Source organism: Rhineura floridana, chromosome 9 (genome assembly GCF_030035675.1).
Source record: "Rhineura floridana isolate rRhiFlo1 chromosome 9, rRhiFlo1.hap2, whole genome shotgun sequence".
NCBI lineage: Eukaryota > Metazoa > Chordata > Lepidosauria > Squamata > Rhineuridae > Rhineura > Rhineura floridana.
The window spans coordinates 117617714-117633933 of NC_084488.1; the positions used below are offsets into that span (position 1 = coordinate 117617714).

The 16220-nt window shown below is 45.8% G+C and overlaps 1 protein-coding gene across 7 annotated transcripts in view; it reads right to left on the minus strand.

Moving 5' to 3' along the window:
• Positions 1-16220, minus strand: part of CTNNA2 (catenin alpha 2) — an 810025-nt gene that overhangs the window by 78001 nt on the left and 715804 nt on the right. For all 7 annotated transcript variants that reach the window (XM_061583441.1, XM_061583440.1, XM_061583443.1 and 4 more), the window contains one exon: positions 10786-10937. In XM_061583441.1, coding sequence (XP_061439425.1) covers positions 10786-10937 — 152 coding nt within the window. The remainder of the gene's footprint in view (positions 1-10785; positions 10938-16220) is intronic.

Consider the following 16220-nt stretch of genomic DNA (forward strand, 5'->3'; position numbering starts at 1 on the left):
AAAACAGTCAAGGTAACCTTATCCTAACAGGGGGATAGTGTCACCCTCTCTTGTCTGAAACATATGCATTTTTCAGCTCCCCTTATGAAGGCTGGCTGTGTCCTGTGCCTGGAGGATCACGCAGGGACTACTGAAGACCAAAGGCCTGCAAGATTCAAAGGAGTAGTGAAACCCGGCCATTGTTGCAATGCTTCCCCACCTTCCATGGTCGTCTTCTGCATCTTCTTCTGGCACAAGGAACACCCAGCTCTCAGTAGCAGAGGGACGGCCAAGGTCCAGCCTCAATCTGGCATCCCCGCTGCAACCAAGCAACATTTAACGGTGGAGGACACCCTGCCTCAATCCTCTACCAGCCATATCATAGGTCCATAGGATTCCAGCTTATCATAGGATGAACTTGTTTCATATAGTGGCTGAGGCACTAAGGGTACAATCCAAAACACTTTTGTGCCAGCCTGGGGCAGGTTTGGATTGGGCAGAGGTGTCCCTCTATCCAACTCTGCCAGCCTCCTACCAGCTGCTGCATGCAAAGTCAAGGCCAATATCACTCGGCCAACACAGAGTCCCCTCCACCCACCAACTGGCAGAGAGAGTACTGCTGGCAGAATTCCCACTGGAAGTAGCCAATGGAAAGCCCCAACATGGGACATTCTGGGGGCAGGGAGGAGCTGGGCTGGGATCTCTTGGATCCTGAGCTGGAGCTGCTACCATCACGTGGTCCTGTTGGGCCCTATTGCTGGGACAGTTCCAGGCGGGAACACTGATCTGCCTGCTCCACCACCATCCATCCCAGCTGCCTTGCATGGCAGGGCTGCAGATACGGCGGTGGCTCCGCTCCTCCGTTAAGCCCTGCTGAGCAACGGAGTCCGTGGTTCAGTGTTGCTTCTGGCACGAACTTGCTAGGTAACCTGAAGCCAAGCCTCATTCGGCTGATAAGAAGAGGATAGTAAAGGTGAGATATTTTACACGGTTATTTCAAGGGCTGCAAATTATTGAATGTGAACTGCTTGGAAGAAATTGCTATCTAGATGCTAATCGTTGAGTTTATCCTTAGAAGTTTTGCATTCATTTAGAGTAACTGTTTCATACAATGTTAATCATAGAAGTGACATACAAAAGGGGTTGTGTTTGTCAAAAAGCCTGTGGAACCCCCCTCCCCCCGATCACACTGTTTTGATTACAATGGGTCCTCATTAGGTGTGTGGCACCATGTTGTCACCACTTGGGTTACATGACCCAAGTTTGTTTGTTTTCTTCAATGCATTAAGCAGCTACCAAGAAGGGCCTTGAACAGCCACAAAACTGGAAAGAGCTGCTATGACATTTACTAAAGTGGAGAGCTAGAGTTGGCATTTCACAATGGATAGATGAGGATTGCCAACTAACAACAGAACATCTGGACATCAGCGAAGATATTTATACAAAGAGGCAAGTCTGACCTGGAAGCTACCATAAAGACTAGGCCTTTCCTGGCCTATTAGGGACTTTACCTTCTTGTACATCTGGCTGGTCTTTGTGCAGCTCCTTCATTCCTTTTCCCTGGCACCAGCAAGGTCCCAGGTTCAAAATACATGCTGTAGGCTTAGATCTCGAGAGCATATAAGAAGAGCAAGCTTGGCCTGCACACAGCTGCTGTCCGCGTTGCTTACGTGAATACCTTTGGCTGCCCAGGTTTAAACAGGGGAAGCCTGGACTGACGCTCCTTTCACATTAACAGTACCTGAGCCTGTCGCTGTCACTGCTACACCATACCTTCTTCCTCAGCTTTCCAGGGTAGGTTCATATTTATCAGCAGAGGTATGAAAACTGCTTCTCTGCAGATGCCTCCCACACCACTCGGATTGCTTAGGAATGGAGGAAGCCTTCAGGAAAGACAGAGTCGCATGAGCAGAACCATGGGTACCATCAGAAAACAGATAAGAGGCTGTCGCTAGAATGGTTCTTCCCACATGACCTTACCTCTCCCACGTGGTTTCATCCGTTCCGACATTATTGGAGCGGAGTGGGAAGCAAATGCAGAACAGCCCTGTGCTGGTGGATTAACCAAAAACTCTCCAGTGATTAAAAAAAACCTCACAATTTAAAAGCTTCAAAAGGATCTGAAGACCCAGAACATTTCTATGCCCTTTTTGGGGGCGGGGGATTTATCACTAATGCTACTGCGAATGATCTGCAAAGTTCTTTGCTAGCACAAATTTGGATGTCATAATTGTGATTTATAAAAATTATGCTCCTCTGTTGACCTCATTCAACTGTTAATACTAGAGGAGTGGCTCTGTAATGTATAGTGGAAACAAATATTATGTTATGTATATTCACTAATTGTATTTATTTTGTTGAAATGAAACAATGCAAATGGACTGCCTTCAAGTCGATCCCGACTTATGGCGACCCTATGAATAGGGTTTCATGGTAAGCGGTATTCAGAGGTGGTTCACCATTGCCTTCCTCTGAGGCTGAGAGGCAGTGACTGGCCCAAGGTCACCCAGGGAGCTTCATGGCTGTGTGGGGATTCGAACCCTGGTCTCCCAGGTCGTAGTCCAACACTCTAACAACTACACCATGTTCTTTATAATAAAAAAAAATGTTTTAAAGTCCCCAGTGGTTTTGACTGCATGCTACAGGTTTCTGCTCAGGAAAGGATGTACAGCATAGTGTTTGCTGAAGAAAACAACACCATACTGATTCCAAGTCACTGTCTAATTGACTGTACTCCCCAAGTTGCAGTGATAAAATCTAAGAAACAGGAAAGCATTGCCAATGGACAACAGGAGAGTCATCCAACAATCGCTTGCCTTTCCACCAAATGAAAAATGAGAGAAATGTTGTCATGGGCTTTTTTCACAGAGTTTCATTCTAACAACTCATCCAGGGGAAACAGCGTAAGTAAGTGTGGCACAACAGTATGTACCAGGATGCCTACAAAGGGATGGAAGAAATAATGCACTTTAGTCTATTACTTTCAATTTCAGCAGCTGAAATCAACCGACAAAATTTATGACAATGGGAATATTTCTCTCTTCCACCATGCAATTCCCCCCGGCAAGGAAATATACTCTTCTGATTTACTTCCACAGATCACTAAAATATAGCAAAATAGAGACAAGGCTTCTCTCTCTCTCTCTCTCTCTCCCGTTTATTAAAGTTGCGGGCAGGGAGCACCCTTCATCTAGTTTAAAGAGCAGGCTTTATTTCCTACGTGCTGCGAGACAAATATCTCCGATAATTTCTTTGTTCCATGATGTGTACCCTGAACAATTACTGTGGGACGAAGAATGCCTCTGACAGACAGCCTGATGAGATTACAAGTCATTTGAATGTTCAGGTTTTCAGAAAAGGTCTGCAAAGGTACAGCGAGAGAAGGAAACACAAGACTTAGGCTGCATACACAGCATACATTTAAAGCACACTTGAAGCCCATGACTTCCCCCATCCGAAGAATCCTGGGAACTGTGTTTTCTTAAGGGTGCTGGGAATTGTAGCCCCTTGAGGAGTAATCTACAGTTCCCAGGATTCTTTGAGGGAATTCTTGTGCTTTAAATGTACTTTAAATGTATGCTGTGTATACAGCCTCAGTATGCCTGAAGAAACAACTCGCGCTCTCTCTCTCTCTCCCTCCCTCTGATCTGAATGTCAGTTTAGTGTCTCTAAGTCGTGCACACTCCATTCTCTTCAATGACGGAGCTTTAGAAGGGGAGGAAGTACACACAACCATATTTCCTCTAAGCTGATAGTCTTGGCTTCCAAGTGACACACTGGTGAAAATGGGTCACCTGACATCACTGTGACATCAGGGGATTGACAGGTGGATGGCCCTGCCCACCTGCCAAACTCGACCCATGGATGGTGGGAGAGAAAGATCCAGTCCACCCACTGTATCCGGCTCTAAGACAATGCAACCACTCTTTGGCTTCAAACGGGCGTCACAAGTACAGGATCTTTGTCAAACTGGTAAGGACGACATTAAAAAAAAACCTACATGCAAATCCATTCCCTGACTTATTATGCTTTTAGCTTCTTAAAGAGGGGGGGGGAAGAATGACTGATAAAATCAAATCAACTGGTTACTCAACGTTGAAATGACAGTTTCCTTACTTGAATAAATGCTAAAAACCATCCCTTTGGAAGTTCAGTGGAGCAGTAAGTTAATTTATTTATTCATTTAGATACTGAGAACACCTATCTCATACCCTGAGCTCCAAACATACATTAAACAGACACAATTGGTTCTAATCTTCATGTACACAATTCAGTTTATAGTAAAACCAGATATCCAGATGCTTTGGGAAATGCGAAATATCTGCAAAAGTGGGCTGTGTGCGCACAAAAAAAGGGTGTGTGTGAGGAAACTGCATATATTTGGCTTTCAAAAGCTGCTCAGTAGTAAACTATTGATCTGATCAGAGCTAAACCGCTGACCAACAATTACCAGACCTCTTTTGATCCAATTCCTCTTTCAAGCAGAGCAATTAGCTCATCCAGTTTATTCTTGTCATTATGTCCAAAGGAAAGCAAGTGAATCTGTACCACCACCGCCATTTGAAATGGGCCAGTTCACAGGTGTGGGTGATCTAGACAGACAAGGCTGCCATAATTCACCATCAAAGAAAATGTGGTTAGAAATAACCAGGATGTTCTTCACTACAACTACATACACTCAGGAAAAATCTTTCATTCCAAACTCCCATAACAAATTACCCAAATACAGGAACAGGACTGGGCACAGGATCCCAGAATCAGAAGGGATTCAAACCATCCGAGTCTTTGTTTGCATGACATGGGAAGGCAACCTATGGTTTGCTGGAACCACATGGACTCCTGGAGGGGGCTCGCACCTGCTTTGCTCCTCCCCAGTCCTTTTTAGTGCCATGCCATGGCGTGCCAAGCTAAACCAAGATTGTCCAAACTAGGATTTGTGGTTAAGCTCTCTCCTTGCTAACCATGAGATGTAGCCAAGGATTGTTGTTGGATGGATAGGAAGAAGAGACCTTAACCTTGTCTGAATGACACGCTAAGCCAAACCTTGGTTTAGTGCAGCATGGCATGGGAGCCCAAAGGACCAGAGAGGAGCGATGTGGCTTCAAGCGCCTCTCTGGGAGCCCACATGGTCAGTTGGCCACGGCTTTGGCTTACCATGCCATATGAACCATAGAAAGAGAAAAAGTATGGAAATTCACTTCGTCTACTGCACCTTCCCCAAAATGGCCATGCTGGCTGGCTTGACCAGATAGGGTCTAGTACTATACAAGACAGAAGGACCATTGTGGGTAACGGGCAGACTGGGAGGGGCCTATCAGAATAAGGCAGGGCAGGTTGCAGCCTCTGTTTAGATTTAGTGGGAGCATGGGGTGGGGGAATGTAGGACTCCATGTTGACTTAAGCTTTCTGAAAACGGCTTGTGCCTGGAAGAATCTAGTAAAGAGCTGGAAGATGTCCTCAAGAGGCCTAGAGATATGGAGCAGAGATGAGGTACTAGAAAAGCCAGAAGAGCGCAGGACAGGGTGGGGAACTTTTTTTCTTCAGCCTGAAGGCCGCACTCCCTTCTGGGCAGCCTCCCAGGGGCCACATACCAGCAGCAGGCGTGGCCATAGGCAAAAGCGGGCCATTTCCCCCTTCGTACAATAGGCTGCTTTCCATATACCCACACTCACTCCGGTGAAGCAAGAGGCATGATCACAGCTCAAGGGGACATTCCAGCTAGGCAAAAACACTCCAGGAGAGCGCAAAGCAGGGACAGGAATGGGTGTGGCTAGGTATGGACTGAGGGCCAGACAGAGAAGCGTGAAGGGCTTCATTCAGACCCTGGGACTTAATTTTTCCACCCCTGGTATGGGGAATGAGCAGCCTCCGCTTTTATAAAGCTGCAAAGTTCCTTCTTAGGGGTCTTGACGTAATAAACCTTAAACAAAACTATGCAGGTAAGAAGCCAGCAGGGGTGTGGGGGCTTTCCAGTGTTTTGCACCGCCTGCAGCATGTACGACTATCTGCCTGTTGGACAGAAGTCGTGGGTATGCTCTCGGTGCAATGAGCTCCTGGCTCTCCGGGAATGACTTCATTTCCTTGAGGCCAAGGTGGCGGACCTGGAAAAGCTGAGAGAGGCAGAGAGGTGTGTGGAGGAGGCCTTCAGGGACGTTATAGCTGTGTCCCACTCCAACGATGATAGCTCTCCTGCTATCATGGACAACGATGGTCTCGGGGAAGGAGAGCATCCAGCTGAGGAAGAGGGAAACGATCCCTTAGAAGGGACCCATTCCTTGGGGGATGAGCAGCTATCCTCTCGTGCCGAGGATATATCTCCAGGGGGTGGAGGGATCCTTGTAGTGGGTGATTCGATCATTAGGAACATAGACAGTGGGGGGTGTGATGGGCGTGTAGACCGCAAGGTGTTTTGCCTGCCTGGTGCGAAGGTTGCGGATATCGCCCGTCGTTTAGATAGTTTGGTAGACAGTGCTGGGAAGGAGTCAGTGGTCGTGGTGCACGTTGGCACCAACGACATGGGGAAATGCAGCCGTGAGGTCCTGGAAGCAAAATTTAGGTTGCTAGGTAGGATGCTGAAAGCCAGGACCTCCAAGGTGGCTTTCTCTGAAATGCTACCAGTTCCACGCGCAGGACCAGCCAGACAGGCCCAGCTTCGCAGTCTCAATGCGTGGATGAGACGATGGTGTTGGGTGGAAGGGTTTGGATTTGTTAGGCACTGGGGAACATTTTGGGACAAGCCGGGCCTGTACAAAAGGGACGGGCTCCACTTGAACCAGAATGGAACCAGACTGCTGGCACTTAAAATTAAAAAGGTGGCAGAGCAGCTTTTAAACTGACTGAGGGGGGAAACCCGACAGGAGCTGAGAAAGGTCCGGTTCGGAATAAACCTCCCCCCTGGGATAAAAACCAAAGAAATGATGAAATTTTAAAAGGGGTAGGCCTAGAAGTAGGCATTGTGAGAGCAGGGGCACAGGATATAAATTCAGAAGAGCAAAATTACCACAGGCCTAACCACAAGTGCCAGAGACACTTGAAGAGAGACACTGCTTACAAGTGCCTGTATGCTAATGCTAGGAGCCTGCGAACCAAGATGGGAGAACTGGAGTGCTTGATCTTAGAGGAGAGCATTGATATAGTGAGCATAACGGAGACCTGGTGGAATGGAGAAAACCAGTGGGATACGGTTATCCCTGGATATAAACTATATCGGAAGGACAGGGAAGGACGTATTGGTGGCGGAGTCGCTCTATACGTGAAAGAAGGCATTGAATCCAGCAAGCTCGAAACCCCAAAAGAGGCAGACTCCTCCACAGAATCGTTGTGGATGGTGATACCATGCCCCAGGAGGGACTTAATACTGGGAACGATCTATCGTCTCCCTGATCAACATGCTCAGGGAGACCTTGAGATGAGATATGAAATTGAGGAAGCATCCAAACTAGGAAATGTGGTAGTAATGGGTGACTTCAACTACCCGGGCATAGACTGGCTGCATATGTGTTCCAGTCATGACAAAGAAGCAAAGTTTCTAGATATTCTAAATGACTATGCCCTAGACCAGTTGGTCATGCAACCGACCAGAGGGACGGCAACCCTGGACTTAATCCTCAGTGGGGATCGGGACCTGGTGCAAGATGTAAGTGTAGTTGAACCGATTGGGAGCAGTGACCACAGTGCTATTAAATTAAACATACATGTAACTGGCCAATTGCCAAGAAAATCCAACATGGTCACATTTGACTTCAAAAGAGGAAACTTCACAAAAATGAGGGGATTGGTAAAAAGAAAGCTGAAAAACAAAGTCCAGAGGGTCACGTCACTCGAAAATGCTTGGAAGTTGTTTAAAAACACTATATTAGAAGCTCAACTGGAGTGCATACCGCAGATCAGAAAAGGGACCGCCAGGGCCAAGAAGATGCCAGCATGGTTAACGAGCAAAGTCAAGGAAGCTCTTAGAGGCAAAAAGTCTTCCTTCAAAAAATGGAAGTCTTGTCCGAATGAAGAAAATAAAAAAGAACACAAACTCTGGCAAAAGAAATGCAAGAAGACAATAAGGGATGCTAAAAAAGAATTTGAGGAGCACATTGCTAAGAACATAAAAACCAACAACAAAAAATTCTATAAATACATTCAAAGCAGGAGACCATCTAGGGAGACAATTGGACCCTTGGATGATAAGGGAGTCAAAGGTGTCCTAAAGAACGATAAGGAGATTGCAGAGAAGCTAAATGAATTCTTTGCATCTGTCTTCACAGTGGAAGATATAGGGCAGATCCCTGAACCTGAACTAACATTTGCAGGAAGGGATTCTGAGGAACTGAGACAAATAGTGGTAACGAGAGAGGAAGTTCTAAGCTTAATGGACAATATAAAAACTGACAAATCACCGGGCCCGGATGGCATCCACCCGAGAGTTCTCAAAGAACTCAAAGGTGAAATTGCTGATCTGCTAACTAAAATATGTAACTTGTCCCTTGGGTCCTCCTCCGTGCCTGAGGACTGGAAAGTAGCAAATGTAACGCCAATCTTCAAAAAGGGATCCAGAGGGGATCCTGGAAATTACAGGCCAGTTAGCTTAACTTCTGTCCCTGGAAAACTGGTAGAAAGTATTATTAAAGCTAGATTAACTAAGCACATAGAAAAACAAGCCTTGCTGAAGCAGAGCCAGCATGGCTTCTGCAAGGGAAAGTCCTGTCTCAGTAACCTATTAGAATTCTTTCAGAGTGTCAACAAGCATATAGATAGAGGTGATCCAGTGGACATAGTGTACTTAGACTTTCAAAAAGCGTTTGACAAGGTACCTCACCAAAGGCTTCTGAGGAAGTTTAGCAGTCATGGAATAAGAGGAGAGGTCCTCTTGTGGATAAGAAATTGGTTAAGAAGCAGAAAGCAGAGAGTAGGAATAAACGGACAGTTCTCCCAATGGAGGGCTGTAGAAAGTGGAGTCCCTCAAGGATCGGTATTGGGACCTGTACTTTTCAACTTGTTCATTAATGACCTAGAATTAGGAGTGAGCAGTGAAGTGGCCAAGTTTGCTGATGACACTAAATTGTTCAGGGTTGTTAAAACAAAAAGGGATTGCGAGGAGCTCCAAAAAGACCTCTCCAAACTGAGTGAATGGGCAGAAAAATGGCAAATGCAATTCAATATAAACAAGTGTAAAATTATGCATATTGGAGCAAAAACTCTGAATTTCACATATACACTCATGGGGTCTGAACTGGCGGTGACCAACCAGGAGAGAGACCTCGGGGTTGTAGTGGACAGCACGATGAAAATGTCGACCCAGTGTGCGGCAGCTGTGAAAAAGGCAAATTCCATGCTAGCAATAATTAGGAAAGGTATTGAAAATAAAACAGCCGATATCATAATGCCGTTGTATAAATCTATGGTGCGGCCGCATTTGGAATACTGTGTACAGTTCTGGTCGCCTCATCTCAAAAAGGATATTATAGAGTTGGAAAAGGTTCAGAAGAGGGCAACCAGAATGATCAAGGGGATGGAGCGACTCCCTTACGAGGAAAGGTTGCAGCATTTGGGGCTTTTTAGTTTAGAGAAAAGGCGGGTCAGAGGAGACATGATAGAAGTGTATAAAATTATGCATGGCATTGAGAAAGTGGATAGAGAAAAGTTCTTCTCCCTCTCTCATAATACTAGAACTCGTGGACATTCAAAGAAGCTGAATGTTGGAAGATTCAGGACAGACAAAAGGAAGTACTTCTTTACTCAGCGCATAGTTAAACGATGGAATTTGCTCCCACAAGATGCAGTAATGGCCACCAGCTTGGATGGCTTTAAAAGAAGATTAGACAAATTCATGGAGGACAGGGCTATCAACGGCTACTAGCCATGATGGCTGTGCTCTGCCACCCTAGTCAGAGGCAGCATGCTTCTGAAAACCAGTTGCCGGAAGCCTCAGGAGGGGAGAGTGTTCTTGCACTTGGGTCCTGCTTGCTGGCTTCCCCCAGGCACCTGGTTGGCCACTGTGAGAACAGGATGCTGGACTAGATGGGCCACTGGCCTGATCCAGCAGGCTCTTCTTATGTTCTTATGTTCTTACGTCTTTCGTACTACTGATCTCACCCGTGACAAAGAGAAGCAGATAAACTCAGGCTCTGGAAGTCAACTCCTCTTTGGTATCCAGGTAAAACAGGATCCCCTAAGCCACTGCAGCGACCTGTTCTTGCTCTTTGTTGCTTTGAAGGCAACCAGCTTTTTAACTTCCTCTGCAACAGCCTTCCCCAACCTTGTGCCCTCTGGATGTTTTGGGGTACATCTCCCATCAGCCCTGGGCAGCTTGGGGAGGGGGGCAGAGAAGCTGTAGCCTGAAAGTGTTGACCTGACATGGGAGGAAGGCCAGGATTCTAGTATTTATAGCAGCCCTGGCCAATCCAGAAGCTCCATGTTGCCTACCAGTATTGCACCCCCTTTATTCCCGTGGGATTCGGGGCCTAAGCACTCACAGTCCCAAGAAGCCCACTCAGCTGAGTCTCTGATTATGAGAGTTCCTGGTTTAAGACATTCTTTCACATCTTAGTCTGCCTCACAGGGTTGTTGTAAGACAAAACACGGCTGGAAGGGAAGAAGGAATACTAAGGCAACAATCCCAACATATAAACTATTTTTTAAAAGAAAAAAAATGAGATCTCACGCACAAACTTGATCTGTGCTCTTTGTCCCACATTTATTCTGAGGCCCAGCAACCCTCACCATGCAAATGCCAAGCAGCTCTCACATCCCTTTCGCCTGCCACAATACCTCCCCTCCAGGCCCAAACGTCTTCATTTCCCTGGGTGCCTTACGTACCCTTATCATCAGAACAGCTTTCCTGATGTCACGAACTCCATCATAAACCAGGCGGGAGGCGTCTATGAACTCATTCTCTTCAAACGGCTGTGGGATGTTTGCACTCAGGGCTTCAATGGCAACTTCAACTTGTTCGGCAAAACGTGGCATAACTAGATTAAACCAAATGAAAGGCGGTGAGAACACAGAACTTCCTTTTGTGTCCTTTCTCTCCCCTTGCCTTTGGGCATAAACACTTTCCAGGCCCGGAATATGCCACTGTCCTATCATCAGGATACAGAAGACAGGGGAGATGTGTGGTTCTCCGAGGGGAATTAAAAAACCCTCCCGATGTATCGCCTCAGACTATGCTTGACAAAGAAGTCAGCAGCTTGCAGTGGAGCAGCAAAACGGCTAAGGATGTGAGCTTTGAGTCAGAAAATGTTGGGTCCCCACCCCAGCTACAAACTCTCTACGGTAGGTGAAATGCTGTTCTCTCAACCTCAGTTCCCCAATCTGTAAGATGGGGGCACTAATACTAATATGTACAGCTGGTATAGCACAGTGGGGAGGAGAGCCTGGCTGGGAGTCCAGACTCTGTGAGTTCAAATCCCTGCTTGTGTCTCCTGGGTGTCAAGGGCCAGCTAAAGATCACCCCCACAGGGAGTGGCTCAGGGGTTGTGCCCTGCCGCCTGTGCAGCCCTGGGCAAGCTGCGTAGTCCCAAGGAGCCCAGTTGCCCCCCAGCTGGCAGTTGTAGACAAGGAAGGGGCTGGCTTGTGCAGCTGTGGCAAGCTGAGCAGGCCCTAGACAGCTGGGGAGGACTAGCCTCAGAGGGAGGTGATGGTAAACCTCCTCTGAATACCGCTTACCATGAAAACCCTATTCATAGGGTCGCCATAAGTCGGGATCGACTTGAAGGCAGCCCATTTCCATTTTCAATACTAACATTCCAGACAAGATTGTTGTAGTTGTTATTGAGAGAATGTCTGTTTTGAGCACCCTAACATGCTGCAGAGATGCCAAGTAAGAAGGAGGAATGGCTTAGCGGGGGACCATCTGCCCTGCACGCAGAAGGTCCCAGGTTCAGTCCCTGGCATCTCCAAGTAGGGCTGTGCCTGAAGCCCTGGAGAGCCACTGCCAGTCAGAGTAGGCATTTCTGAGCTAGATGGTCCAATGGTCTGACTCAGCATAAGGCTGCTTCCGGTGTTCCTAAGTATATTATGAAGTCAAGTAAAACACATGTTGCGCTCCGACATTTGCTGTATCCATGGACGGGAGGGGAGGCGTGTGCATGCAAGCCTTGGCCTCAGTGCCTCCATGTGCCTTGCCCCACTGGCAACTTCTCCAACTTTCCCTGTGTTGAGGGGGAAGGTTTACAGGGGGCTTTTACTTGGCTAACTTGAATGCCAACAAAATGCCCCGCGCAACCGGAGACGCTGCTTTATCACAGTTCTACTTGTGTTCAAGTGACCGTGAGTAGAAGCCCTCTGCAGATCTTCCTCACAATCATGGCACTTGCAAGCCTCCCCTTCCCAATTATCTCAGGCTGCAAAGAACTGCTTCACAGCTGAGGAGGCCACACTTATCAGCTGCTATGAAGGATGGGAGAGGCCTGCAAGGCTCTCAGATTCCCAGCTCTGGGGTGCCTTTGCCACCAAAGCCTTGTGAAATGGAGAGGGGGCAATTGCTAACTTGGGCTGCTTCCAGTGTCCCATCAAACCCTTGTCGCCTGGACCTCTCCTTGCCCAGAGCAATCATTTGGAGCTGGGCCTTGTGGCGGTTCGCAAGCCTTTGCAGTCTTGGGCTGTCAATGACAGAGCTGTGGAGTGCCTGCCCCAGTTTCCATTGTGAAAACTCAAAGGGGCTTTGCCAGGTTTGAATCGAGGTTGCCTTAATTGAGAGGGGGAGTGTTTGCATTTCATCCACCCATCCACTCCCCGCAAACACTTGCCACATCCCTGGAGTGCACAATCCCATGTATACTCTTTGAACAGCATTTAGCCGAGCAACTCTCAAGACCTGCAAAACATGCTTTGGAAGAGATATATCAAGAGAGAATACTGGTGGAGCACTCAGAACTCTCATTTCAGAAATTCATTGTTCATTGAACCTCACTGAGCATATTTGTTGAAAAATGGAGTTTGTTTATAATGTTCTGTATAAGATAAAAGTAATCATTTACATTATTTGGGGAAACAATAGCTACAGTAGATACAGTGTTAATATAAGCAAACATGATGTCAGATAGGTTACTACAAATATATTATCAGAAATATATAGAGTATGAAGTATGTGAAGATAATAGATTAACAAATTAATGGATAATTTAGTGGTGTTGATGATTGATTATTTTAATTTAGATTGGATCGATAGCCTGTGGAAGTTTATAAACTATTTTAACTTACGTTAAACAAGCTAAGTTCAAAGTTATGTAATATGGTTGGTTTTGCTGTTACTACTAGTATTACTGTGTTCTGTCAAAGTTGCATGTTATGTAAAAACAGAATTCATTGTGCACTGTCCCAAACAACAATATTGAACACAAACTGCTGGCCAGCTGGTGGCTATTTCTGGAACTGGACAGTCACTCCTCTTGGCTGCTCCATAGCATGCCTGGAAGATGACAGTCTGAACTTACAGAGCATAGTAGCCTTAATTTTGTGACCAAGAAATCTTCTACCTGCTGTCATTTGACCAACAAGCTACAATGTCGTTCACCATGAATGGGTAAGATGGGTAAGGAAGAGCCAGTGCTGAAATCTGACACATGAGATGTCTTCAAGTACAGGGGAGTACAACCTTTGTTCCAGCAGCGTGTAAAACATGAAAGATGCTAATGGTTATGCAGGAGCAATTCCCATATTAATGGTTGGGGCACACATACATACATACTTTATGAATATATGCATAATGGGCACATTCAATATTTATTTCGGTGATATATAGGCCTTGTTCTGGCTTTCGTTGCTGGAAAACACAGAAAAATCTTAGAAGGCTTCTCTGCTGTCTTCCATAAAAAATGCTAATATTTATGAACAACCTTTTCGAAATGAAAATCATAGGCACAAAAACACTTGGTTGCACGATGCATTAGTGCACTTGTACACGACACATCAGTGTGCTGTGAGGGGAGCAGGCAGTCGCCCTCTCCTACCAACTCTGCTATGACTCCCGCTTTTAATGCAACCTTGCTGTCATGATCGAGCAGTGACCTGCGCACAGAGGCTGCAGGAGCACCAGATCGGGAGCTGGGTCTTAGAGCTGACTGCTTAAGATCGGGAAACCATTGTACCCGAGGCTGTTGGACAGGAACCCCCATAGGAACATCCCAGACCACCAGGGCCTATAGAGCCAGAGCCTGGACCCTCACAGGCACCTTCCCCCTGAAGGAGCAGATGCCTCCCACTGTATATCACCGGTCTGGCAGCACAGGGAGTGCACCAGGAGGGAAGCTATGGAATGGAGGAGCAGCGCCCATCTTCAGGTCAGAGGGCTGACCCTGCAAGGCTCTGAAGTTCTCTCAAGGAGGTGGACCCTGGAGGACATGGTCTGAACCCAGAAGCATGAAAGGCCTTAGCCTGGTCCCAACATTTGTTGGAACAAGTTGCTTGTTTATGATGAGAATGATGCTGGCATAGACTTAATATACCTAGGTGGCAGCTGAGCAGCTGACTGCACATCACGAACCTTTTCCATCTCCCCTTATATGCCCTTTAATACATGCTTTTCAAAAGTCACATTATCTTAATGTGATCAGATGACTCTGCTAAAATGTTTAGGACTGACAATATTCAATTAGCATTTTTTTTGGAGAGAGAAAAATACTCTCCGATGCATTTATTTCTTTCTTTATTTAAAATAATGCAACATGGCAGGGGGAGGCACTGCTCCTTTATGTTTGGGAGAACAAAGTGACAGAAACTTTGACCTCCCTCCTTTCACACTTCTGAGCTTTATGCATGATTCGAGACACTTGTTTTGCTCAGAGTTTGGCAGGAGCAATTGTTACATTAAGTGTTATGCTCCCAGCATGACTCACTGGAGGAATTAATCTATCCAAAATAAAATTAATTTTGCCAGCCTTCCTCTGACATACTTTATAATGTCTCAGTGGGTGCCTCCTTCAGAGTGGTGCCTTCTTAGTCAATGTGTGCAGCATGTTGACACCTGCCATTCTGGAAAAGGGCAAAAGGAAGAAGAAGAAGAAGAAGAAGAAGAAGAAGAAGAAGAAACACCTTTATAAATTCCTGTGCATATCCACAGCTGAATATCAGTTGCTGGGAATCACAAGTGGGGAGAGTCCTGTTGCATTCATGTGCCTCTTATGAACATTTGGTTAGCCACTGTGAGAACTGGATGCTGGACTTGATGGACCTTTGCCCTGATCAAGCAGGACACTTCTTATGGGAGAAACTAGGCTTTAGAAGTGGGGTGGAAGAAGGCTGAAGGCGAAAGCTCCTGATGGGTACTAATAAAGGAGGTATCAGCACCAGTGATAAAAATGGGGAGCAGGCTTATGGGGAGACAGAGCTGGTTGATGAGTGAGAAAACCCTTGTTTCCTTTCTTTTTAATGTGTGTGTGGAGAAGCAGAGGGAGGAATTAACTGGAGAGAAATGAATTTGAGGGGGCATTAGAGGTGGGAATTTGAATCGGCTAGAGAAGTGACAATGTGCATAGACATATCTATGTATTACTCATCTAAGCATTATTATCTATTACTGGAAGATTTGGGGAGAGGAGGGGGAAAGAGAGAAAAGTAAACTTTAACCAACTACTGCTCCACCTGCTGTTGAGGCAGGTTAATGCAGGTTATTACTGTACTGCATCCAGTACACAGTTGCTGTGTTTTAAATTGTTTGCTTTTGCTTAAGATGCTCTTGAACATCATCTAGAAGCTTATTGCATGAGGCAACTGATAAATATAATCATGAATGACAATCATATAGATATGACCAAAAGAAAGAGCCAAACTCTAAAGATAAATTAAAAAAACAAAAAACCAACACGATACAAATCTTGTTAGAAGTAAACCAGCAGACAGCCAGCACAGATTTCAGAGCTATTTGTATCAGTTCAGAATGAATTCTTTTCTGCTCAAACTGCTCAAGCTTCATCTCTGGCAACAGAATTTTGGCCATATGGAAATGTAATTATTTGAAACTGAAACTGACCCAAATGGTTATCAAGAGCACAGAGATTTTTTATTTTATTTTATTTATTTATTTATTAAAAAACAGATGCCTACATTTCTGAATTATAATAAGAAAACTAAAGTATTAAACATGACGTTTTATTTAGCTTGGAGTGTTTGGCAAAATCTCGTTCTATGAGGATTGTAAATTTCATGTCAGAGGATTCTAAATACTTCATGAAAGTTTTATTGCATTTAAATCCGATATAAAAGGCTTCATGTGGCTAATTTCCAGCATTTAGAGCCTGATTGTTAGAGGCATA